At 33.7% G+C, this 20,996-nt stretch overlaps 1 protein-coding gene across 6 annotated transcripts in view; it reads right to left on the bottom strand.

The window, feature by feature from the left end:
* The window catches only part of RIC1 (RIC1 homolog, RAB6A GEF complex partner 1), a 141,924-nt gene that overhangs the window by 61,343 nt on the left and 59,585 nt on the right, over positions 1-20,996 (bottom strand). For 4 of the 6 annotated variants that reach the window (XM_060102188.1, XM_060102190.1, XM_060102191.1 and 1 more), the window contains exon 3: positions 15,193-15,272. In XM_060102188.1, coding sequence (XP_059958171.1) covers positions 15,193-15,272 — 80 coding nt within the window. Of the gene's footprint in view, positions 1-15,192; positions 15,273-20,996 lie in introns of those variants that run through there. The other 2 variants (XM_060102192.1, XM_060102193.1) reach the window with 2 other exon arrangements.

Below are 20,996 nucleotides of genomic sequence, written 5' to 3' on the forward strand. Positions count from 1 at the left end.
GTAATCAAGAGCCATATGAAAAAAATAAAGAACACCAGTAAAGGTAACTACATAGGTGAATATAAAGCCACCAATATTGTATTTTTGATTTGGAAATCCACCTTTTTAACTATATGATTTAAAAGACTAATGAATGAAAAGATAATTCTAAATCTACATTATGGGCACACAATGTATAATGATGTAATGTGTGACAATAAGAACATAAAAGGGGAAGGATGAAGATGTAGAGGAATATAGTTTCGTTACTGAAACCAAGTTGTTATTAATCCAATCTAGGTTGTTGTAAGTGTAAGATGATACATAATCCAAAGATAACCACTAAAGAAACCTGAAATATACAGACAAAAGGAAATGAAAAAGGAATCAAAATTAAACACAAAAGAAGACAGTAATGAAGGAACTGAGGAACAAAAAAGATACGACACACAGAGAGCAAATAGCAAAATGGCAGAAGTTCTTCCTTATCAGCAATTATTTTAAATGTAAATGGATTAAACACTTCAATTAAAAGACACATTGTCAGAATAGATTAAAAAAACATATGATTCCATTTCTAAGTTTTCTATAAGAAACTCAGTTTAGATCAAAAGAAACAAATAAGTTGAAAGTGAAAGGATGAAAAAAGATACTCCATGCAAATTGTATAACTAAAAGCTTAGTGGTTACAGTAATATTTGACAAAATACTTTAAATCAAAAATTGTTACAAGAGATAAAGGACATTATATATTGATGAAAGTGTCAATCCAGCAAGAAGATATAACAATTATAAACAGATAACACATGTAACAACAGAGTCCCAAAACACATGAAGCAAATACTGAAGCAACTGAAGGGAGAAATAGTTCTAAAGTAACGACTAGACAATAGTTCTAAAGTAACGAATGGACAATACCCCACTTTCAATAATGCATAGAACAACTAGACAGAAGATTAGTAAGGAAACAGAGAATCTGAACATTATAAACCACTCAGACCTAAGATGTATACCAAACTCTACCCAGTAACAGCAGAATACACATTCTTTCGCAAATGTACATGAAACATTCTCTAGGATAGAACATGTTAGGCCACCAAAATGCCTCAATAAATTTAAAAAGATTGAAATTATCTTCTCTGACCACAATGAAATGAAACTAGATAGCAATAACAGAAGGAAAACTAGAAAATTCACAAATATGTGGAAATTAAACAACACCTCTGAGACAGCCAATAGGTCAAAGAAAAGACCAAAAGGAAAATCAGAAAATACTTTGAGACTAATGAAAATGAAAACAAAACAGCATAGGAGGCAGTGAATGCAGTGATCAGAGGAAAATTTACAGCTAAAATGCTTGCACCAAAAAAGAAGAAAAACCTCAAATCCATAACCTAACTTTCACCTTAAAAGGATCTAGAAAAAGAGCAAACTTAACTCAAAACTAGCAGAAGGAAGCATATAAAGACTGGAGCGGATATGAACAAAAAACAGAGAATGGGAAAACAATAGAGAAAATCAAGCAAAGCAAAGGTAGTTCTTTGAAAACATCAACAAAATTGAAAAACCTAAGGAAAAAAGAAAGGAAGACTCAACTCACTAAAATCAGAAATGAAAGAGGGGACATTACTACTGACCTTAGAGAAATAAATGGGTTATAAGAGAATCCATGTATTTAGTGAACTTGAATTTCCTTCTTTCCTGAACACACACAAATTGTCTTAAATATCCAGTGGAAACAGATTATGTTTAATAATTCAAAAGGCAACCTAGACAACAACTGCAACTTACTAAGAACGTACTAACTCATTGTTCTCATTTTATAGATGCACAAAAACATAGAAAGTAACTGAACAAGCAGCTTTTCCAAAGTTATTGCCTATAAAAAGTAGAGCCCAGACTGAAACCCATGTGGCTCTAATTTCAAATGCCATTCTCTTCTCCACATCTCTAAACTGCTATATATTTATCAGAGGTAGTAATATTAAGTCCAATATCATAAGAAAGTAGGGAAAATGAAATTAAGCCAGTTTAAGAGTTTTGTTTTACTGATGTATTTTTCATGAATTAAAAGCAGCTTCCAGGCTTCCCTGGTGGTGCCAGTGGTTAAGAACCCACCTGCCAAAACAGGGGGCATGGGTTCAAGCCCTGGTCCAGGAAGATCCCATATGCTGCAGAGCAACTAAGCCTGCATGCCACAACTACTGAGCATGTGCTCTAGAGCCCAAGAGCCACGACTACTGAGCCCGCATGCCACAACTACTGAAGCCCGCGTGCCTAGAGCCCGTGCTCTGCAACAAGAGAAGACACCACAATGAGAAGCCTGTGCACTGCAACGAAGAGTAGCCCCCACTCGCCATTAACTAGAGAAAGCCACGCACAGCAATGAAGACCCAACACAGCCAAAAATAAAAATAAATTTATTTTTAAAAACAGCAAAGTTTCCTAGCTTTCCATTCTAATGAATGCAATGCATTCATGTCAATGAACAGCCCCCAAAGGGCAATGAAAAATGAAATGAGGGGTAGCTCAACTAGTAGTCAAACTTCCTATAGCCTTGAGGAGGGAGTAGTTTCCCACTAAATTGATAAAAATAAAAAGCAAACTACAGTACTCAAAAATGTATCATAAAAATTACAAAGAAGTCTTAAAAGAGAAAAAATTGCCTTTAATATATATGTCAAGTATGCTTTGGAGGGCTAAACAAGATGATACAGAAAACTGTCACTATGCAATTAAATTCAACAGGCATTGATTTCAACAAAGTCTAGTGTGCAAGAAATCTCAAATACTTTAAGTGCCAGCTAAAGAAAACAATAACATAGCAGATAATCTGATGGATTTGGTGGTGCTGGGGGTGGGGCGAGCAGTGCACGACACAGGGAAATGGGATAGGAATTTCAGAAGTATAGCTAACTATACAGTGTTTTTCCTAGCAACATAACTTACCCTAAGGCCTATCTTTCCTTCCAAGTATAGCTCAAATCTCCTTATCTACAAACCTTTCCCTGACAACTCAAGTATTTTCCCCTGAAATGCTATTACCACCTTTAGGGATGTTCATTCACTTGGCATTTGCCACTGCATATTGCCATTAATTTTAAATATGTCTCTCTTCATTAGCATCTTATACCTTTTCAGCAACAGAATAGCTAGTGCCTTACAAATGATAGTAAAGCATACAATAAGTGTTTGATGATGATGAAAAAAAATCTCATTCCAGATTTTCACATTTTTTTTTCCAGTTTCTTGAGGTGTAATTGACATAGAACACTGTATGAGCTTAAGGTGCACAACAAAATGATTTGCAATATGTACACACTGTAAAATGATTACCACAATAAGATTAGTTAACATCCAACACCTCACAGTTACAATTTTTTTCCCCTTGTGATAAGAACTTTCAAGATCTACTCTCTTACAACTCAGGTTATCAAATTTTAAAATGATTCTGGAATGTATTAGGCTTGATCCAGGAAGTTCTGGCAATCCTAGGTGAATTCTGGACCAAAAGGCTTTGGTTCTCCGACCATAGTTCTGGAAAGGCTCAGGATGGTTTCTTTCATCAAACTCCATACCTCCTGTTTCATCATTTTCAGTCAACCTAATTGTTTACCAGAATATCAATAATGAAAGTATTTGGGCATGAAATAAAATTATGATATCCTGAATGTGCTAAAACATACTCAGTGAAAAAAGACTGAAAATTGTTCAAGCTGACTGATGGACACATAGGTGGTCATCAGTCACGTTATTATTATACTAACAGAAAACTGGTGCCAAATTAGCCCTCAAGAAACAAACAAACAAACAAACAAAAAACTGGGCAAAATATATAAAACAACCATATTCAGACACTGCATAACAGGCAGCACAGGACTATAATCCTGAGTGAAGGGAGACAAACAAGGATTTCTGATAGAAGTCACTTTCTAGACTACCATGTATGGTGGGAAGACACAAGCATAATATGGCAGTCTTGTTACGCTGAGGAGAAAAAGATTAAAGTTCAGGGAAGCAGAAGCAGCTATTTGTGGAACAGAGTACAAGAGAGGTGAGAGATACAGAGAAAGAGCTCTAGAAACCTAGAGCTTAAGGGATTCCCCTTAAGTCTTGCTGAATACTAAACTATGCATATATATGGTGAAACCCCACAAGGTCAGCCAAAGAATAACTACCAGAGTTTTAAGCTGTACCGTTCATATAGGGCTGAGAGACATTCCAGTTCTAACCACATAAAAGAGACCTCATTAAAAACCCAGGACATTAGCAGAGAGCTCAGAAGGGCTAAGCTAGTCTACAGTAAAGGTTGAACCTACCCTAAAAATACATAAACAAGCTTCAAAAGGATCAAGAAGCTCTCCAACTTAACTGCCATCCAAAACGAACCTCAACATTCTTTAAAGCAAAAGAATGAAAATCAGACACTTGATATCTAATACAATGCCCATGATCCAACCTAAAATCACTAGACATGTGATATGCCCCAGCAACTCAACTCTTAGGTATTTATTTACTCAAAAGATATAAAGCTAACTGGAGAGTGAAATGAGACTGGAATCTGAAAAAGCAGACAAGGTTCACAATTTCAGTTTTTACTTTTTATGTCTCTCATTATTTGTGTGCTTTTTAATACAATTTTTAAAGGTTACCCTCTATTTACAGTTGTTACAAAATACTAGATACATCCCCTGTTGTTGTACAACATATCCTTGCAGCCTATCTTACACTCAATAGTTTGTACTACTACTCTCTCACCCCTGTATTGCCTCTCCCCTCAATGGTAACCACTAGCTTGTTCTCTGTATCTGTGAGTCTACTTCTCTTTTGTTATATTCACTCGTTTGTTGTATTTTTTAGATTCCACATAGAAGTGATACACAGTATTTGTCTTTCTCTGACTGGCTTATTTCACTTAGCATAATGCCCTCCAAGTCCATCCATGGTGCTGCAAAATGGCAAAATTTCATTCCTTTTTATGGCTGAGTAGTATTCCATTGTATATATGTATATACACCAATTCTTCTTTATCCATTCATCTGTTGATAGACACTTAGGTTGCTTCCACATATTGATAATTGCAAATAATGCTGCTAGGAACACTGGGGTGCATGTATCTTTTCAAATTAGTGTTTTTAGTCTTTTTTTGACATATACCCAGGAGTAGAATTGCTAAGTCATATGGTAGTTCTATTTTTAGTCTTTTGACTAAAAATATGGTTTTCCACAGTGACTGCACTGATTTACAGTCACACCAACAGTGCACGAGACTTCCCTTTTCTCCACATCCTTGACAAGACTTGTTATTCATGTTCTTTTTTTATGATGGCCATTCTGACAGGCGTGAGGTGATATCTCACTGTGGTTCTGATTTGCATTTCCCTGATAATTAGCAATGTTGAGCCTCTTTACATGTGTCCGTTGACCATCTGCATTTCCTCTTCAGAAAAATGTCTATTCGGATCTTCTGCCCATTTTTTAATTGGGTTGTTTGTTTTTTTGATGTTGAGTTATATGAACTGTTAATGTATGTTGAATATTAATCCCTTATCGGTCATGTAGTTTGCAAATATTTTCTCCCATTCAGTAGGTCGTCTTTTTGTTTTGTCAATGGTTTCCCTTGCTGTGCAGAAAGCTTTTATGTTTTTTAACATCTTTATTGGAGTATAATTGCTTTACAATGGTGTGTTAGTTTCTACTTTATAACAAATGAATCAGATATACATATACATATATCCCCATATCTCCTCCCCCTCTTGCATCTGCCTCCCACCCTCCCTATCCCACCCGTTTAGGTGGTCACAAAGCACTGAGCTGATCTCCCTGTGCTATGTGGCTGCTTCCCACTAGCTATCTATTTTACATTTGGTAGTATATATATGTCCATGCCACTCTCTCACTTCGTCCCAACTTACCCTTCTCCCTCCCCATGTCCTCAAGTCCATTCTTTACATCTGCGTCTTTATTCCTGCGTCTTGCTGTGCAAAAGCTTTTGGGTTTAATTAGGTCCCATTTGTTTATTTTTGCTTTTGTTTCCTTTGCTTTAGGAGACGGATTCAAAAAAATATTGCCGTGATTTATGTCAGAGTGTTCTGCCTAAGTTTTTCTCTAGGAGTTTTATAGTATACAGTCTTACATTAGGTCTTTGATCCATTTTGAGTTTATTTTTGTATATGGTGTTGGAGAATGTTCTAATTTCATTCTTTAACATGCAGCTGTCCAGCTTACCCAGCACCACTTACTGAAGAGAATGTCTTTTCTCCATTGTATATTCTTGCCTCCTTTGTCAGATTAATTGAGTATAAGTTTGTGGATTTATTTCTCGGCTCTCTATCCTGTTCCATTGATATATGTGTCTGTTTTTGTGCCAGTACCATACTGTTTTGATTACTGTAGCTTTTTAGTACAGTCTGAAGACAGGGAATGTGATTCTTCCTGCTTTGTTCTTCATTCTCTAGATTGTTTTAGATATTTGGAGTCTTCTGTGTTTCCATACAAATTTTAAAATTATTTGTTCTACTTTTGTGGAAAATGTCATTGGTATTCTGATAGGGATTGAACTGAACCTGTAGATTGCCTTGGGTAGTATGGTCATTTTAACAATATTGATTATTCCAATCCAAGAACATGGTATATCTTTCCATCTGAGTCATCTTCGATTTCTTTCATCAGTATCTTACAATTTTCTGAGTACAGGTCTTTTGCCTCCTTAGGTAGGTTTATTCCTAGGTATTTTATTCATTTTGATGTGATGGTAAATCAGACTGTTTCCTTAATTTATCTGATAGTTCATTGTTAGTGTATAGAAATGCAACAGATTTCTGTATATTACTTTTCTGTCATGCAACCTTACCAAACTCACTGATGAGCTCTGGTAGTCTTCTGGTGGCATCTTTAGGATTTTCTACATATAGTATCATATCACCTGCCAACAGTGACAGCTTTACTTCTTTTCCAATTTGGATTCATTTTATTTCTTTTTCTTCTCTGATTGACGTGGCTAGGACTTCCAATACTATGTTGAATAAAAGTGGCAACTGTGGGTACCCTTGTCTTGTTCCTGGTCTTAGAGGAAATGCTTTCAGCTTTTTCACCACTGAGGATGATATTAGCTGTTGGTTTGTAATATAGGTCCCAAATCAATAAAATCAGGAATGAAAAAGGAGAAGTTACAACCAACACCACAGAAATACAAAGGATAATAAGAGACTACTACAAACAACTATATGCCAATAAAATGGACAACCTAGAAAAAATGGCCAAATCCTTAGAAAGGTATAATCACTCAAGACTGAACCAAGAAGAAATAGAAAATATGAACAGACCAATCACCAGTACTGAAACTGAATCAGTAATTTAAAAACTCCCAAAAAATGAAATTCCAGGACCAGATGGCTTCACAGGTGAATTCTACCAAACATTTAGAGAAGAGTTAACACCTATCCTTCTGAAACTATTCCAAAAAATTGCAGAGGGAGGAACACTTCCAAACTCACTCTATGAGGCCACCAACGTCCTGATACCAAAACCAGACAAAGATATCACACAAAAGGAAAACTACAGGCCAATATCACGGATGAACACAGATGCAAAAATACTCAACAAAATACTAGCAAACCAAATCCAACAATACATTAAAAGGATCATACAACATGATCAAGTGGGATTTATTCCACAGATGCAAGGATTTTTCAATATCCACAAATCAATCAATGTGATACATCACATTAACAAACTGAAGAATAAAAACCACAGATCATGTCAATAGATGCAGAAAAAGCTTTTGATAAAATTCAACATCCATTTATAATAAAAACTCTCCAGAAAGCAGGCACAGCAGGAACATACCTCAACATAGTACTTGTTTGTTTTTATAAGAATATATTCATGGACTACCAGTGTAAATTTTTTTAAAGTGCCATGGGATCATACATGAGGGATCAGCTATTTCTTGGGTACAAGGTAAGATAGGAGAGTTGAGGTCAAAAGCTTTATAAATACTTGACCTGAGCTTGAAAACCAAGTGAGATAGCTTTCTTACATAAAAAAGATAGTGGTGAAGGCATACCAAGTAAAGCAAATAGCAAATGAACAGAATTAAAATACATAGGAAGTGTGGGTTCAGTGTGCTAGAGATAGGGGAAAAGTAGGTTCTAAATGCCAAGCCAGATCTCTTGGACTTTATTTTGTGGGGACTGGAGAGCAACATAAGTTTATGACATAAGGAATTAATACCCTGAATATATAGAGAACTCCTAAAACTCAACAGCAAAAACCCAAAACAACCTGATTCAAAAAGGGGCAGGACTCAAAACAGACATTTCTCCAATGATATACAATCGGCCAATAAGCACATTAGAAGAGTACCTAACATTACCATCATTAGGGAAATGAAATCAAAACTAAAGGGAGATACCACCTCACATCTACAAGTTACTATAAAAATACATATATAACAATAAGTGTTGGCAAAAATGTAGAGAAATTAGAGACCTTGTGCACTAAGTACAGAAAATGGTACAGCCCTTGAGGATAATAGTCTGGCAGCTCCTCAAAAAATTAAAAATAGAATTACCGTAAGATACAGCAATTCTACTCTGGGGTATATACCCAAAGGAACTGAAATCAGGGTCTCAAAGAGACATTTGAATACTCATGTTCATAGAAGCATTATTCACAATAGAATGTGGTATATACATACAGTGGAATATTATTCAACCTTTAAAAGGAAGGGAAGTCTAACATATGCTACAAAATGAATGAAACTTGAGGACATTATGCTAAGTGAAATAAGTCAGTCACAAAAGATAAATATTGTATGGTTTCACTTATATGAAGTACAGATAAACCTTGAACAACCTGGGGGTTAGGGATGCAGACCCCCATGCACTCGAAAATCTGTGCATAACTTTACAGTTGGCCCTCCATATATGTGGCTCTGCATCCTTGGATTCAACCAACCAAGAATCCTGCAGTACATATTTACTGAAAAAAATCCATGTATAAGTGGACCTGCACGGTTCCAACCTGTGTTGTTAAAGGGCCAACTATATAACTATACTTTAAAACAGTTACGATGACAAATGTTACAATATGTGTATTTTACCACAATAAAAAATTTAGAAATAAAAAAATTTACTGATATGATCTTTCTGAAATAATATTCCAGGAAGTACTGATGTATAATGCTAGCATTTTTGTATCTTTAGATCCAGGTGTTAATTATTTAGAACAAAGTTAATCCAGACTTTAAAAAAAAGTTTCTGAGACAAGAATCACATCATCAAGTCTCTGTTTTGAAGAATAAATCTGGTTATCAGTGCAAAGAATGGATTTCTGTATGGAGGAGAAAGAGACTAGAGGACAAGAATGAGTTAGTAAACAAGCTTTTCAATAGGCAAGGAGAGGCCATGAACACCCCTAATATGACAAGTGAGAGTAAAATACATACTAGCAAATTTTAAAGGCGCTAGAGAGTTGTAATCAATCAATACAATTTTATTACCAAACAAAGAAGAGAAATGAAGAAATAAAGATTACAAGGTTTTCAACATCACACACTGTATAAAAGATCACGGTAATGGCAATAAATTTTAGAAAAGCAATAACATGTTTGGCTTGGTAGAGAGGAAATGAGTTAGGTTTAGACATGATGAGTTTGAGGCTGCCTAGAGACATCTAAATAGATGTGTTCCAGAAAGGTGGGCCAGAAGCTTAAGAAAGTGGTACTATATTACGGAAACGTCTGAACCTCATCCACATATACTGGATAATTAAAGCCAGTAAGAGCATGCAGAATACAAGAGAACGCAGAACAAAATCCTAGGGAACAGTAAAGCATTATTTTAGGTACTATAGAGTAATTTAAGGTGTTGACTTAAACCTAATGACATCTTCATGAAGTGGATATTAACTCCATTCTTCAGATTTGTAAAATAAAACTCAAAAAAAGTAAGCAACAAGATTAATCCTGAAAGCTAAGAAAAGCCACTGAAAAACTGTAGAAAAATGGCAAGTTAATTTTATGTTAGAAAAATTCACTTAGGGGAAAACCACAAAAGATGAATTAATAAGATATTACAATAATCCAGGAGAAAAATGACAAAACCCAGACTAAAGTAGTGTTGCTGAGAATTAGAAAGAAGGGAGAGACATGAGGGATACAAGGTAGAATATACTGGACTTGATATAGACTGGCTATTGGAGTTATTAAGTGGTAAGAATAAATAAGCTCAAATGATGGTGCCATTTACAAAAAAAGAGAATAAACTGTAGGCTTTCCCAGGATTAGGTTATTTAAAAAGCAGAATGTAATTTTTCTTTTTATACTTAATAAAAAATTTCTCCCTTCTGACTTTTTCACTGTAAGTTATTAGATAAGACCTAGGATTTATTCACAGTAATTTCTTCGTATTAACTTTCCTACCTTCTAAATCTCACCAATCCAGAATGCTCCGGCCATGGGCGTATGTTTTATTTCCTCATCTCACTGAGAACTTTTAAAACATCATCTTCTCAGTAAAGACCCTGACTACTCTATTTCAAGTTGTTTCCCCACTTCCTATTCCCTTTCCCTGCTTTATTTTTCTGCATAGAATGTATCACCTAATTTGTAATGTATTTTACTTATTTATCACCATCTATTACAAGAATGCAGGCTGTATGAGTAGAGTTTCTTGTTGTTGTTGTTTTTCTTTTTTCTTTTTCCTCTGCTGCATCCCAGTATCTAAAGCAGTCCTGGAGTCTGACAAAATTTAATACTTAAATGGACGGATGGATGACAACAATTTTTTAGAAGAGTTTTCTGAAAGAGGTAGTACTCTTTATCACCAGGCCTTTTATATCATTTTTCTTAAAAAAAAAAAAAAAGCTTTTTATTTACATTATCACAAAATCAGACAGCTTTGAGTCTGATAAGAACAATGCATAGGGCTCTTTGAATCACGCAGATCTTTTAACAATTCTGTGATTCTTTGAATTCAGGTGCCAGTCTTAGAAGTGTGGCCAACAAGGAGTGGTTTTCACTGTCCAGAATTTATAGAATAACGTTGCTAATTAATCTTATTAGTAAATGCTCATGCAATTATAATGTAAGCTAATGGATACATAAAAGATGCAAAGTTGAACAGCTAAAGGTTACACATGTACTGTTACAGAATACATACATATTGAAATCAAACTACACATGCAACGTTTTGAGAAGATCAAAGGGAATCAAAAACGTTAGGATAACTAACGTACTTTGTCAAGTTCAAAAACTGAACTTAGACCAAGATATATTGTTAGAAATAGCTTTCTAAATCTATAGAAGCTTAAGGGGAAAAAAGCAGTTAAAGTTTATTCTCCAGAAAACTAACACTCAAAACTTACTAGCAAAAAGAAAAAAACAAATGTTGAGGGGAATCTTTCACACCTGTAAGTAATTCAAACCTCTTTTATTCTCTTTGATGTAACTGAGTAAATGTTTATATCCCCTTCCTTGCAGGTTTCTCCTGCAAGAAGCTTTATTTTATTGAAGTATAATTGACTTACAATGTTATGCTAGTTTCAGGTGTACAGCAAAGTGATTCAGTTGTATATATAATATATATGTGTATATATATAATATCATATATGTTATTTTTCAGATTTTTTTCTCTTATAGGTTATTACAGCATATTGAGTATAGTTCCCAAGAAGCAGGATTTTTGAAAAGGCAAGTTGTGTTGAAGTTAGAAATTGCTAACCTCAACTAATTATTATCTTCTTGCTTCCCACCTAGCACTAATTCATAACAGAAATACTGGCCTTGGGGAGGGAGTGGGACGTTTGAATTTTGATAGTTGTTTTGGAGTGATTTTTTTCAGTGAAGAAGATAATATCTTCATCTTTAATAGTTGATAATTAAATATACTGAATTTTAGTACAGTAACTTTTCTTTTTAAAAGAACACTAACCTCAATAAGGCTGGTCTCAATAAGGTGGAAAGATAGAATAAGGAGAAAAAAATCTCTGCTCTCAAAGTAGTATACATAATGATGAAATGTTTGCTGAAATTATTTTCATTATGAGATTAGTATGATTTGCAGTTTCAAGATCTACCAAACTCATATTTAAATATAAACACATGAACATATTCTAAAGCTTAACACAAATTATTTCTGATTTATCCCTGGCAGAGTTTCCTTCATTAATTGCACTGTAAGTTACAAGAAATGAAAGAAAAAGCCATCAAGACGACCTTCAATGGATAAGTCCACCCACTGGCCTGTGTAACCAATATGAAGGAATATTTTAATATAGAATGGAATTTATAAAGATGCAAAGGATGAAAGAAATGGAAAATTCATTAATCAAAGAATAAATGACCTAAATGACCTTCGAGGCATAAAGAGTCATTTAATATAAGACTGTAACCATTGCTGAAGCCTGACTCCCACCATCAACAGGAAGGATGTTGGAAACAACACCATGTGAAAACTCTGAAAGATTATGGGGGCATCCGACCTGTTCTAAGATGAAGCACTATGGGAAAAGAGGCAGTCTGAGGTTAAGATGCTGTCACATAATACAAGGAAGTTGAGATACTATAGAAAAACTCATGGGAGGAACTTATAAGATTTAGAGAAGAGAAGCAAGAGACCATAGCGTTTCTAAAACTGTGAAGAGGATGACTAACCACTGGCCTCAATTACGCTGTCTCTATTCTTCAGGACTACTATAAACCACTCCAGATCATTTATCCATTTTTGGTTCCCTAACTCCCCAAATAAAACCCAAAGTAGTAGATGGCTAAATGGACACACAGGGTTGAAGCAGTGTAGTATTGGTGGTTAATTTAAATACACAGATTTTGAAGCTACAACATTTATGTTTAGATCCTGACTGTGTCACTTACTAGTGTATGACTATGGGTGAGTTACTTAGACGTCTCTGTGCTGCAGTTTGTATAGTTACTGTACATAACTACCTCATCAGGTTGCTACAGGGATTAAGTTAGTTTGAAAAAGTGCTTAGAACACTGTCTTGAATTGCATAAGTGTTTATAATGGCACAGATGATGATACACTCTCAAAACTAAATTTTTTTAATTTTTAAAAATTTTTATACAATTTTTAAAGGTTACTTTCCATTTACAGTTATTACAAAATATTGGCTATATTCCATATTGTATAATACATCCTTGAGCTTATCTTACACCCAATAAAAACTAAATTTTTTTTAAAAACTCTCCTCAAATCACGTTTTAAAAACCTAAACTCACATAACCCTCCAAACAACTGAAGAAGAAAATATTTTTATTCTCATTTTATAAACAGTTTCTACAGAAAAACTAAGAAACTTACTAGACTAAAAAACCAAACTAGAAAGTAGTCTAGCAAACAAATGCATAATAGGCTGATTCTAATCTGCTCTGCGAAACTGTTTCCATATTAGAGATTTTGCTTGATTTTATGTAGCAGTTACTAGAAGTTAAACTCTGAAAAAAGTATATTATCAAGTTAAAAACAAAAAATATATATAATATATATAATTTATGTAATGTATAAAATCACTTTATATATATAATCACTTAAAACATTAGAAATAAAGTAAAAATTTGATGAGAGAAAAAATATTAATAATAATAGCAGCTGTCCATTATTAATTTTTCCACAAGCTAGGTAGGCACTTATCTAAACATTTAATATGCATGGTCTCATTTAATCCTATAAAATAATTACTACTGTTATCTCATTCTACAGATGAGGAAACTCAGGTTTTTAGAGGTATTTTAACTTGATAGGAGACATACAGCTGAAAAGCAGCAGAACTGACATTCAGTTCCAGGTCTATCTGACACCAAAGCCTATATCCCCCCTTAATTTCTATTTATGCTACTCTAAGGCAATACACATTTTATTGAGCCCATATATTGAAACTCAAACTCTTCAACACAGTGGAAGAACATCCAAGTTTAAAAACAAAACAAAACAATAATGCTCTTTACTTAGTTCTTTAGCTTAACATATACAGTCAAACACAGCATAGCTCATGCATTGTTGGGACTACTACTTAGTTAAGCAGTATCCCCTGGAGTCTTAGAATTAAAAGGTAAGAAACTTTTAAAAATCTCTGGAAAACAAAAAGTGAGTCTCAAAATACTATTCCAAAACACTCTACATATATGTAAATCATGTTGGCAAATGGAAGAAAATTGTATTTTTCACTGTTTCAAGGGATGTTATTTCCCTCCCCTGCCCACCTATAATAGTATAAAAAATAAAGTTAAGTACAGGTGATTCTGTTTATTGCTTTTTATTTACAGGAGAGTGTCTAAATTGAGAATTAAAATGGAGATAGTTCCTCTCATGAGATTGCTTTTACCTATTTATCTTTTGAAATCTTTGTGTTTCTTAGCAATTTATATGATCCCTTCATATAAAAAATAATAAGCCTTGGTCTTGTTTACTGCAAAATTTTCCCCCAGTTTGTTATCTGCCCTTTTAATGTTGGTCTTTGTTTTTTTTCTGTTAATTTTCAGAAATTTAAACTTTCATATAATGTAATCTATTTCCCTTTAATTACTTATATAACTAATAACCTCTGTCTTCTATCATCTAGAAATGTGATAAATAATTCATTTATATTTTCATCCAGTTTTAATGGCTTGATCGTTTTTTAAAAAGGTGAAATACTTGAAAATTACATTACATGTTCTTTTATTTCAAAAGGTCTTTTAATAAAATGTTCTCTTATTTCAAAAGTAAGGCAAATAACAAAAAAGGAAAAAAAACAATGCAAAACATACAGAACAACACAGATTAAAGATCAAAAGTTCAAGTTCCCTCAAATTCTAATCAAGAGGTAACCCACTGTTTGGAGTACATATTTTTTCTATGCATATACTAAAATGTACAGGAAAAGTACGTATAGCTTACTGACACTTCACCTCTTCCCCTCATGATCTTAGCTCATACATCCCCAATAAAGACTAAAGGATGCTAGATCTGGAGTATTTTAATAGTAATTCTGAATGTCCACGAAGGGAGACAGTACATCCATCCAAGATTTTCAGACTTACTGAATTATAGAATTCTTTATTCAAGTGACAGCAGTTTAAACACCTGGTAATCTTTAAAACAGTGTTTTGGAAATGCTGGCTTAGCACTTCAGACAACCCCAAACTGTAATGTTTTGTGAATACAAAGTATGCAAATCAAATATTTAAAAAATGAAAGACAACAAACTTACTTGGGATACACTGGTTCATAAAGGTACTTGTCCCCTCTTGTAGATGTTATATGAAAAAACAAGATGTAGCCATTTGCCGTCTGAAAGATAAATTTTATTTACCATGAATTAAAGGGTAAGGCTATGACTGTAATCTTAATTTTATATATTCTTACTTTGAAAACACTTCAAGAACCCCCTTTTGAAGAGCTATAGCTTAATTATGCAAATAAAAAATCACTTTGTTTCAATATAGTCCATCTTGTTTAAAGTAACTCATGAAAGGGATTTACGGATTTCAAAATATTTCATAGATAATTGAAATCAATAGTTCATAACATGCTATAGACATTAATATTCTAAAATAACTTTATTATTCAATAATAGATGATTATTTTGCAAAATATACAGAATGTTTTAAACTCTGGAATAATATGGCAAATAATTTTTCTGAGTTTCTAAAGCAATTATGTCACCAAATAGTAATAGTATGATGAAATTCTTGACTCAAAGTTTATATAGTGTAACTTCAGAATAATATATTTTATACATTTCAAAATCAATCAATTAGCCTGTGATTTACTACAAAATATACCAAGACAGAAGAAAAAACAGAGCAAACCTCCAACTTAAAAAATTTGAACATCAGCTAATTTTTCTAAGTTAATAAAATGTTTTAAAAATATAAACTGTATTAAGTTAAATAAGTCAGAAAGAGAAAGACAAATACCATATGATATCACTTATATATGTAATCTAAAATATGACACAAACGAACTTATCTACAAAACAGAAACAGACTCACAGACATAGAGAACAGACTTGTGGTTGCCGGGGGATGGGGGGGTGGGGGGGATGGATTGGGAGTTTGGGATTAGCAGATGCAAACATGTTGTGCATAGAATGGATGAACAACAAGGTCCTACTGTACAGCACAGGGAAATACAGTCAATATCCTGTGATAAACCAGAATGGAAAAGAATATTAAAAAACATATATATATGTATAACACTTTTCTGTACAGCAGAAATTAACACACATTGTAAATCAACTATATTTCAATTAAAATATATATATATAAATTATATTAAAACAAACAAACAGTGCCATCATATGATCATGGCACATATCTCACTTGTAAAGTTCAAACAACCATTTTACATTTATATAAATACAGAAAATACAATATTTAGCTTTTTCTAAACAAACATTTTCAGGCATTAACAGAGTGAAGTGGCAATGATTTACCCAAACTTCTTTATATTCACACTGAATTCTTATCATTTTAGAGGCAGGAGGGCTTTTACCCAAAGTAGAACTAAAGAAACGGAAAAAATTATTCAAAGCTTCAAATTTCTTTCCAGTGCTGGTTTTCTGTTTTTCACATAAAGCAATGCTAGAGGAAATACTCAATTTCTTCAGCAAAGCCAGGTGTTTTGTTTCTAAGCTATAAACTTTGATATTTTAATGTATTCCAAAACTCTAATTCAACATATTGGGATACAAAAGAAAAAAGGTTAAAATGCTTCAGAAAAGATCATCATTCTAATTCCTCATGTGCAATTTTTTATTCTTCTAATGTGAAAACTATGGGATCAAAAAGATAATGGATTCAAATCAAACCATACTGAAAGTTTCACAGACATCATGACCCCTATATAGATTAGTGACTGTTTAAAATGTGTCAACTCTACTGTTACAGGGGCTAGAAAAGTAAAATAATACAGTTTAGTACTTAGATGAATAACATACAACCACTGTCTGAATATCAGTCACTCAAGGTCAAAAGTTCAACACTTCTGGGCCTCCCTGGTGGCGCAGTGGTTGAGAGTCCGCCTGCCGATGCAGGGGATACGGGTTCGTGCCCCGGTCTGGGAGGATCCCATATGCCGCAGAGTGGCTGGGCCCGTGAGCCATGGCCGCTGGGCCTGCGCGTCCGGAGCCTGTGCTCCGCAACGGGGGAGGCCACAACAGTGAGAGGCCCGCGTACCGAAAAAAAAAAAAAAAAGTTCAACACTTCTGAATATCAAATGCTAATAATATACTCAGAATTTTAACAAGCGCTTAGAAGACTACAATGCCAGGAAAAACACAGCATCACTTGGCACAAGCATTTAGAAATTTTATATAGACAGTATACTAGATCAAATTACAAATAATGGCTTGATTTACTATTTTGGTATTCTGTATCAATGATCTTTACCAAGTTTCTACAGCTTTGCATGTATATTAAATGCTATTTATTTCCAGATCTCAATGACATTCATCAGTGATAATTTCATGACCAGTCCTGCCTTTGAACAACTTAAAAAGTTTTGGTACTAAAAAAAATGATCATCCTTAAAAAGTAGCATCTTTGTGTATCCATACCAAAACTGTTTTTATGCAGTGTTATGATGGCCCTTCTCTTCCTATCCCCAAAATACTGCAAAAAAGTATATAACTATTGCTTAATCTGTGGGCAACAATACCAATACCTTCTTCGAGTATGCATTCATAAATACACGCACACACCCCAAAACTAACTTCTCTAAGTTAATGAAAAGACAAAATAAAGAACTTCAAAGTTCTCTTTCCTGTTATCATCCCTATCTTAACAATATTTTTTTCTTTCTCCAAGGTATATTACTGGATTATGTGCCTTTAATTACAGAGGCCCAACAATCTGTAGGCAACTTACATGACAAGTCTTTATGTCCTTTTCTTTTGTATATCCATGAATTAGGGCCGTAAGTTCATAAGGATAAAGGTATTCAGAGGATAAAAGAAAATCACTACTTAAATAGAAGATGGAAGAGACAGACTTGTCTCTACTAATGCTACTTAGAAGAAAAAGAAGTAGAAACAATAATGTAAAAGGATATTAATAATGCAACAAATTATCAGTCAGAGAGGTATGAATATTAAAGTTTGACATCATTTATTTCAATTGCAAATCTAGTAACAGAGCTTTTAAAACACCATGCAAACTACCTCACCTAATTCCACATTTTAAAAAGAGATTGAATTCTACAGGTGGTGGTGGTAGTTGATAGGGTTATTATTATTATGATTATGATTATTATTATTATTATTAACTGCCTGTTTCTATTCTGCTTTGTTTGGGCATGTGGGAAGTTTTCACTTGCCACCCCAAATTAAATGTATTTTTAAATTATTTTATGATTGATGCATTACAAATAGTAAATTTCTGTAAACAGGAGTAATTTAAATCTAACCGTGTCATAAGACAAATCAACTGCTATATATAACTAATGCTTAACCTGTAGGCAGCATCCCAATACTTTCCTCTACCAACCCAAATACCTTTTTGTACATGAATTCACCAGATACTTTAGAATTCCAAGTCATAGTGCATTTCTTCCTCAGAATATACCATTTTTACCATAAAGAATAGGACAGATTTATGCATCTGGCTCCAATGACTTGAATAATGGCATCACAGAGATTTCTATAATAACTTAAGAGATAAGGATTTTGATGATTTAGAGATGTATCTTCTATCCCAACATACTGTCATATCAAGTTTCAAATAAGGCTGATAACAGACTAGCATTTTTTAATTCTTTACACTGGTTTATAAATGATGTTCTCTGTTTTTAGCTTTATTTTTCTGTTATACATGTTCAAGTATATAGAATTACTCACCCCAAAGCATACCACTAAGATAATGATCTAACACTTTTGTATACTTTCAGACCTTGTACATTCATACCTATGAATATATTTAAATGAAAAATAACAAAAATGGTTATAAATAACACAATCTCCCAAAGATAGGTGAAGAATATCTTCTGATACAAATATTCATCAAAAATTATTATATTATTACTAGTTCTATCACACTGTTTTATATCAGAATACTTAAAAAAAAAAAAAGACGTCTGCTTCCAACGAAGATGGATTAAGCTGAAGTCAATCTGTGCTCCCATCTGAAACAACCGAAAACCAAACAAAATATATGAAACAATGGTTTTCAAAACACTGACAAGCAATGAAGGCTAGTGATCCCTGACAGATGAAAAACAACTGAGGTGAGTTCTATGACTGTTCCAGCTTACTCTCTTGAGTGTTTCCAGGTCACAGCACTGAGAAGGGGAATGGAGACAGAGCCTGGCAGACTCCCTGAGTTGAGAAGATGATGTTGAGAGTCCAGGAAGAACAAGGCACTAACAAAATTTATATAATAGAGTACCAGAGACAACAGAGCTGCATGGAGAAAGAATCAAAGAGCACCAATAAGCACATGCATGTGAGGATACTACAAAGGCAGAAGAGAAACCAAAAGGATTAGTAAAGGTGCATGGTGCTCCAACAGTCCTGAAAACAGTCCCTGTCCCACCAGCAAGACTGAGGAAATTCATAATGCACAGGGCATTGATTAGAATGCTCAGGAAGGTAGTCCTCAGGTATGGCTGTGGTAAATTGACTTTTTCAACAAGAATAATAGCAATGTATGTTGGGGTCTTACCATATATAAAAATAAAACATGTATAATATACGTTCCTTCACCCCAACAGAATTAAACTAGAAATTGATGACAGAAGATTTCTGGAGAACTCTCAAATATTTTGAAACTAAGTAATATGCTTGTAAATAATTCATGAATAAAAGAAGAAATCAAGACAGAAATTTAGAAAAATACAGGATACTAAAATTTGTGGGGTGTTATTACAGCAGTACTTAAGGGAAATTTTATAGCTTCAAATATCTGTATTAGAAAAAAAGAAAAATGCCAAATCAGTGACCTTGGGTTCTACTTTAAACAAGAAACAGATGAGCAAATGAAACCCAAAGTAAACAAATTAAAAAAAAAATAGAGAAAATAATACAGATCAGCATAGAAATCAGTGAAGCAGAAAACAAAAATAAAATCAATGAAATTAAAATCTGGGGTTTTTTTTAAGATTATTAAAATCGATATACTTCTAGTCATACTGTCCAGGAAAAAAAGAAAGAGAATAACCACTATCAGAAATGAAAGAGGTGACATCACTACATATTCTACAGATATTAAAAGAATAACAAGGGAGTACTATGAATAACTTTATGACAGTAAATTTCCAGCTTGGATGAAATGGACGGGTTACTTGAAAGACACAAACTATCAAAAATTACTGAAAAGAAAGAGGTACCCTACATAGGCTTATATCTACTAAAGAAATTGAAATTTCAATTAAAATCCTTTCTACAAAGCAAAACAAAACTGTAGGCCCAGATGCTATCACTGGTGAATTCTATCAAATACTTAGAAAAGAGATATCAATTCAACACAAACTCTTCTAGAAAACCAACAAAGAGGGAACACTTTTGATAACATTTTATGAGGCCAGCATTACCCTCATACTAAAAGAAGACAAAGACATTATGAGGAAAAGAAACTACAAGCCAATATCCCTTATTAACACAGATGTAAAATTTATAAACAGCAAATTAAATCTAACAATGTATTAATACATCATAAATAAATGGGGTTTATCCAGGAATGCTGGGTTGGTTCAACATTCAAGAATCTATAAATGTAATTTACCATATTAACAAACTAAAAAAGAAAAATAGTATGATAGTCTCAATAAATGCAGGAAAGACATTAGACAAAATCCAACATAACATTCCTAATTAAAATTTTTCAGCAAATTAATGAGAGGGTGAACTTCCACAACTTGATAAAGGGGATTTACAAAATATCTATAACATGATTCTTCTTCTTTTTTTAATATTTATTTATTTATTTATCTTTGGCTGCACTGGGTCTCTGTTGCTGTGCACGGGCTTTCTCTAGTTGTGGCGAATGGGGGTTACTCTTCGTTGCGGTGTGCAGGCTT

The sequence above is a fragment of the Mesoplodon densirostris genome, chromosome 6 (genome assembly GCF_025265405.1).
Source record: "Mesoplodon densirostris isolate mMesDen1 chromosome 6, mMesDen1 primary haplotype, whole genome shotgun sequence".
NCBI classification, from domain to species: Eukaryota; Metazoa; Chordata; class Mammalia; order Artiodactyla; family Ziphiidae; genus Mesoplodon; species Mesoplodon densirostris.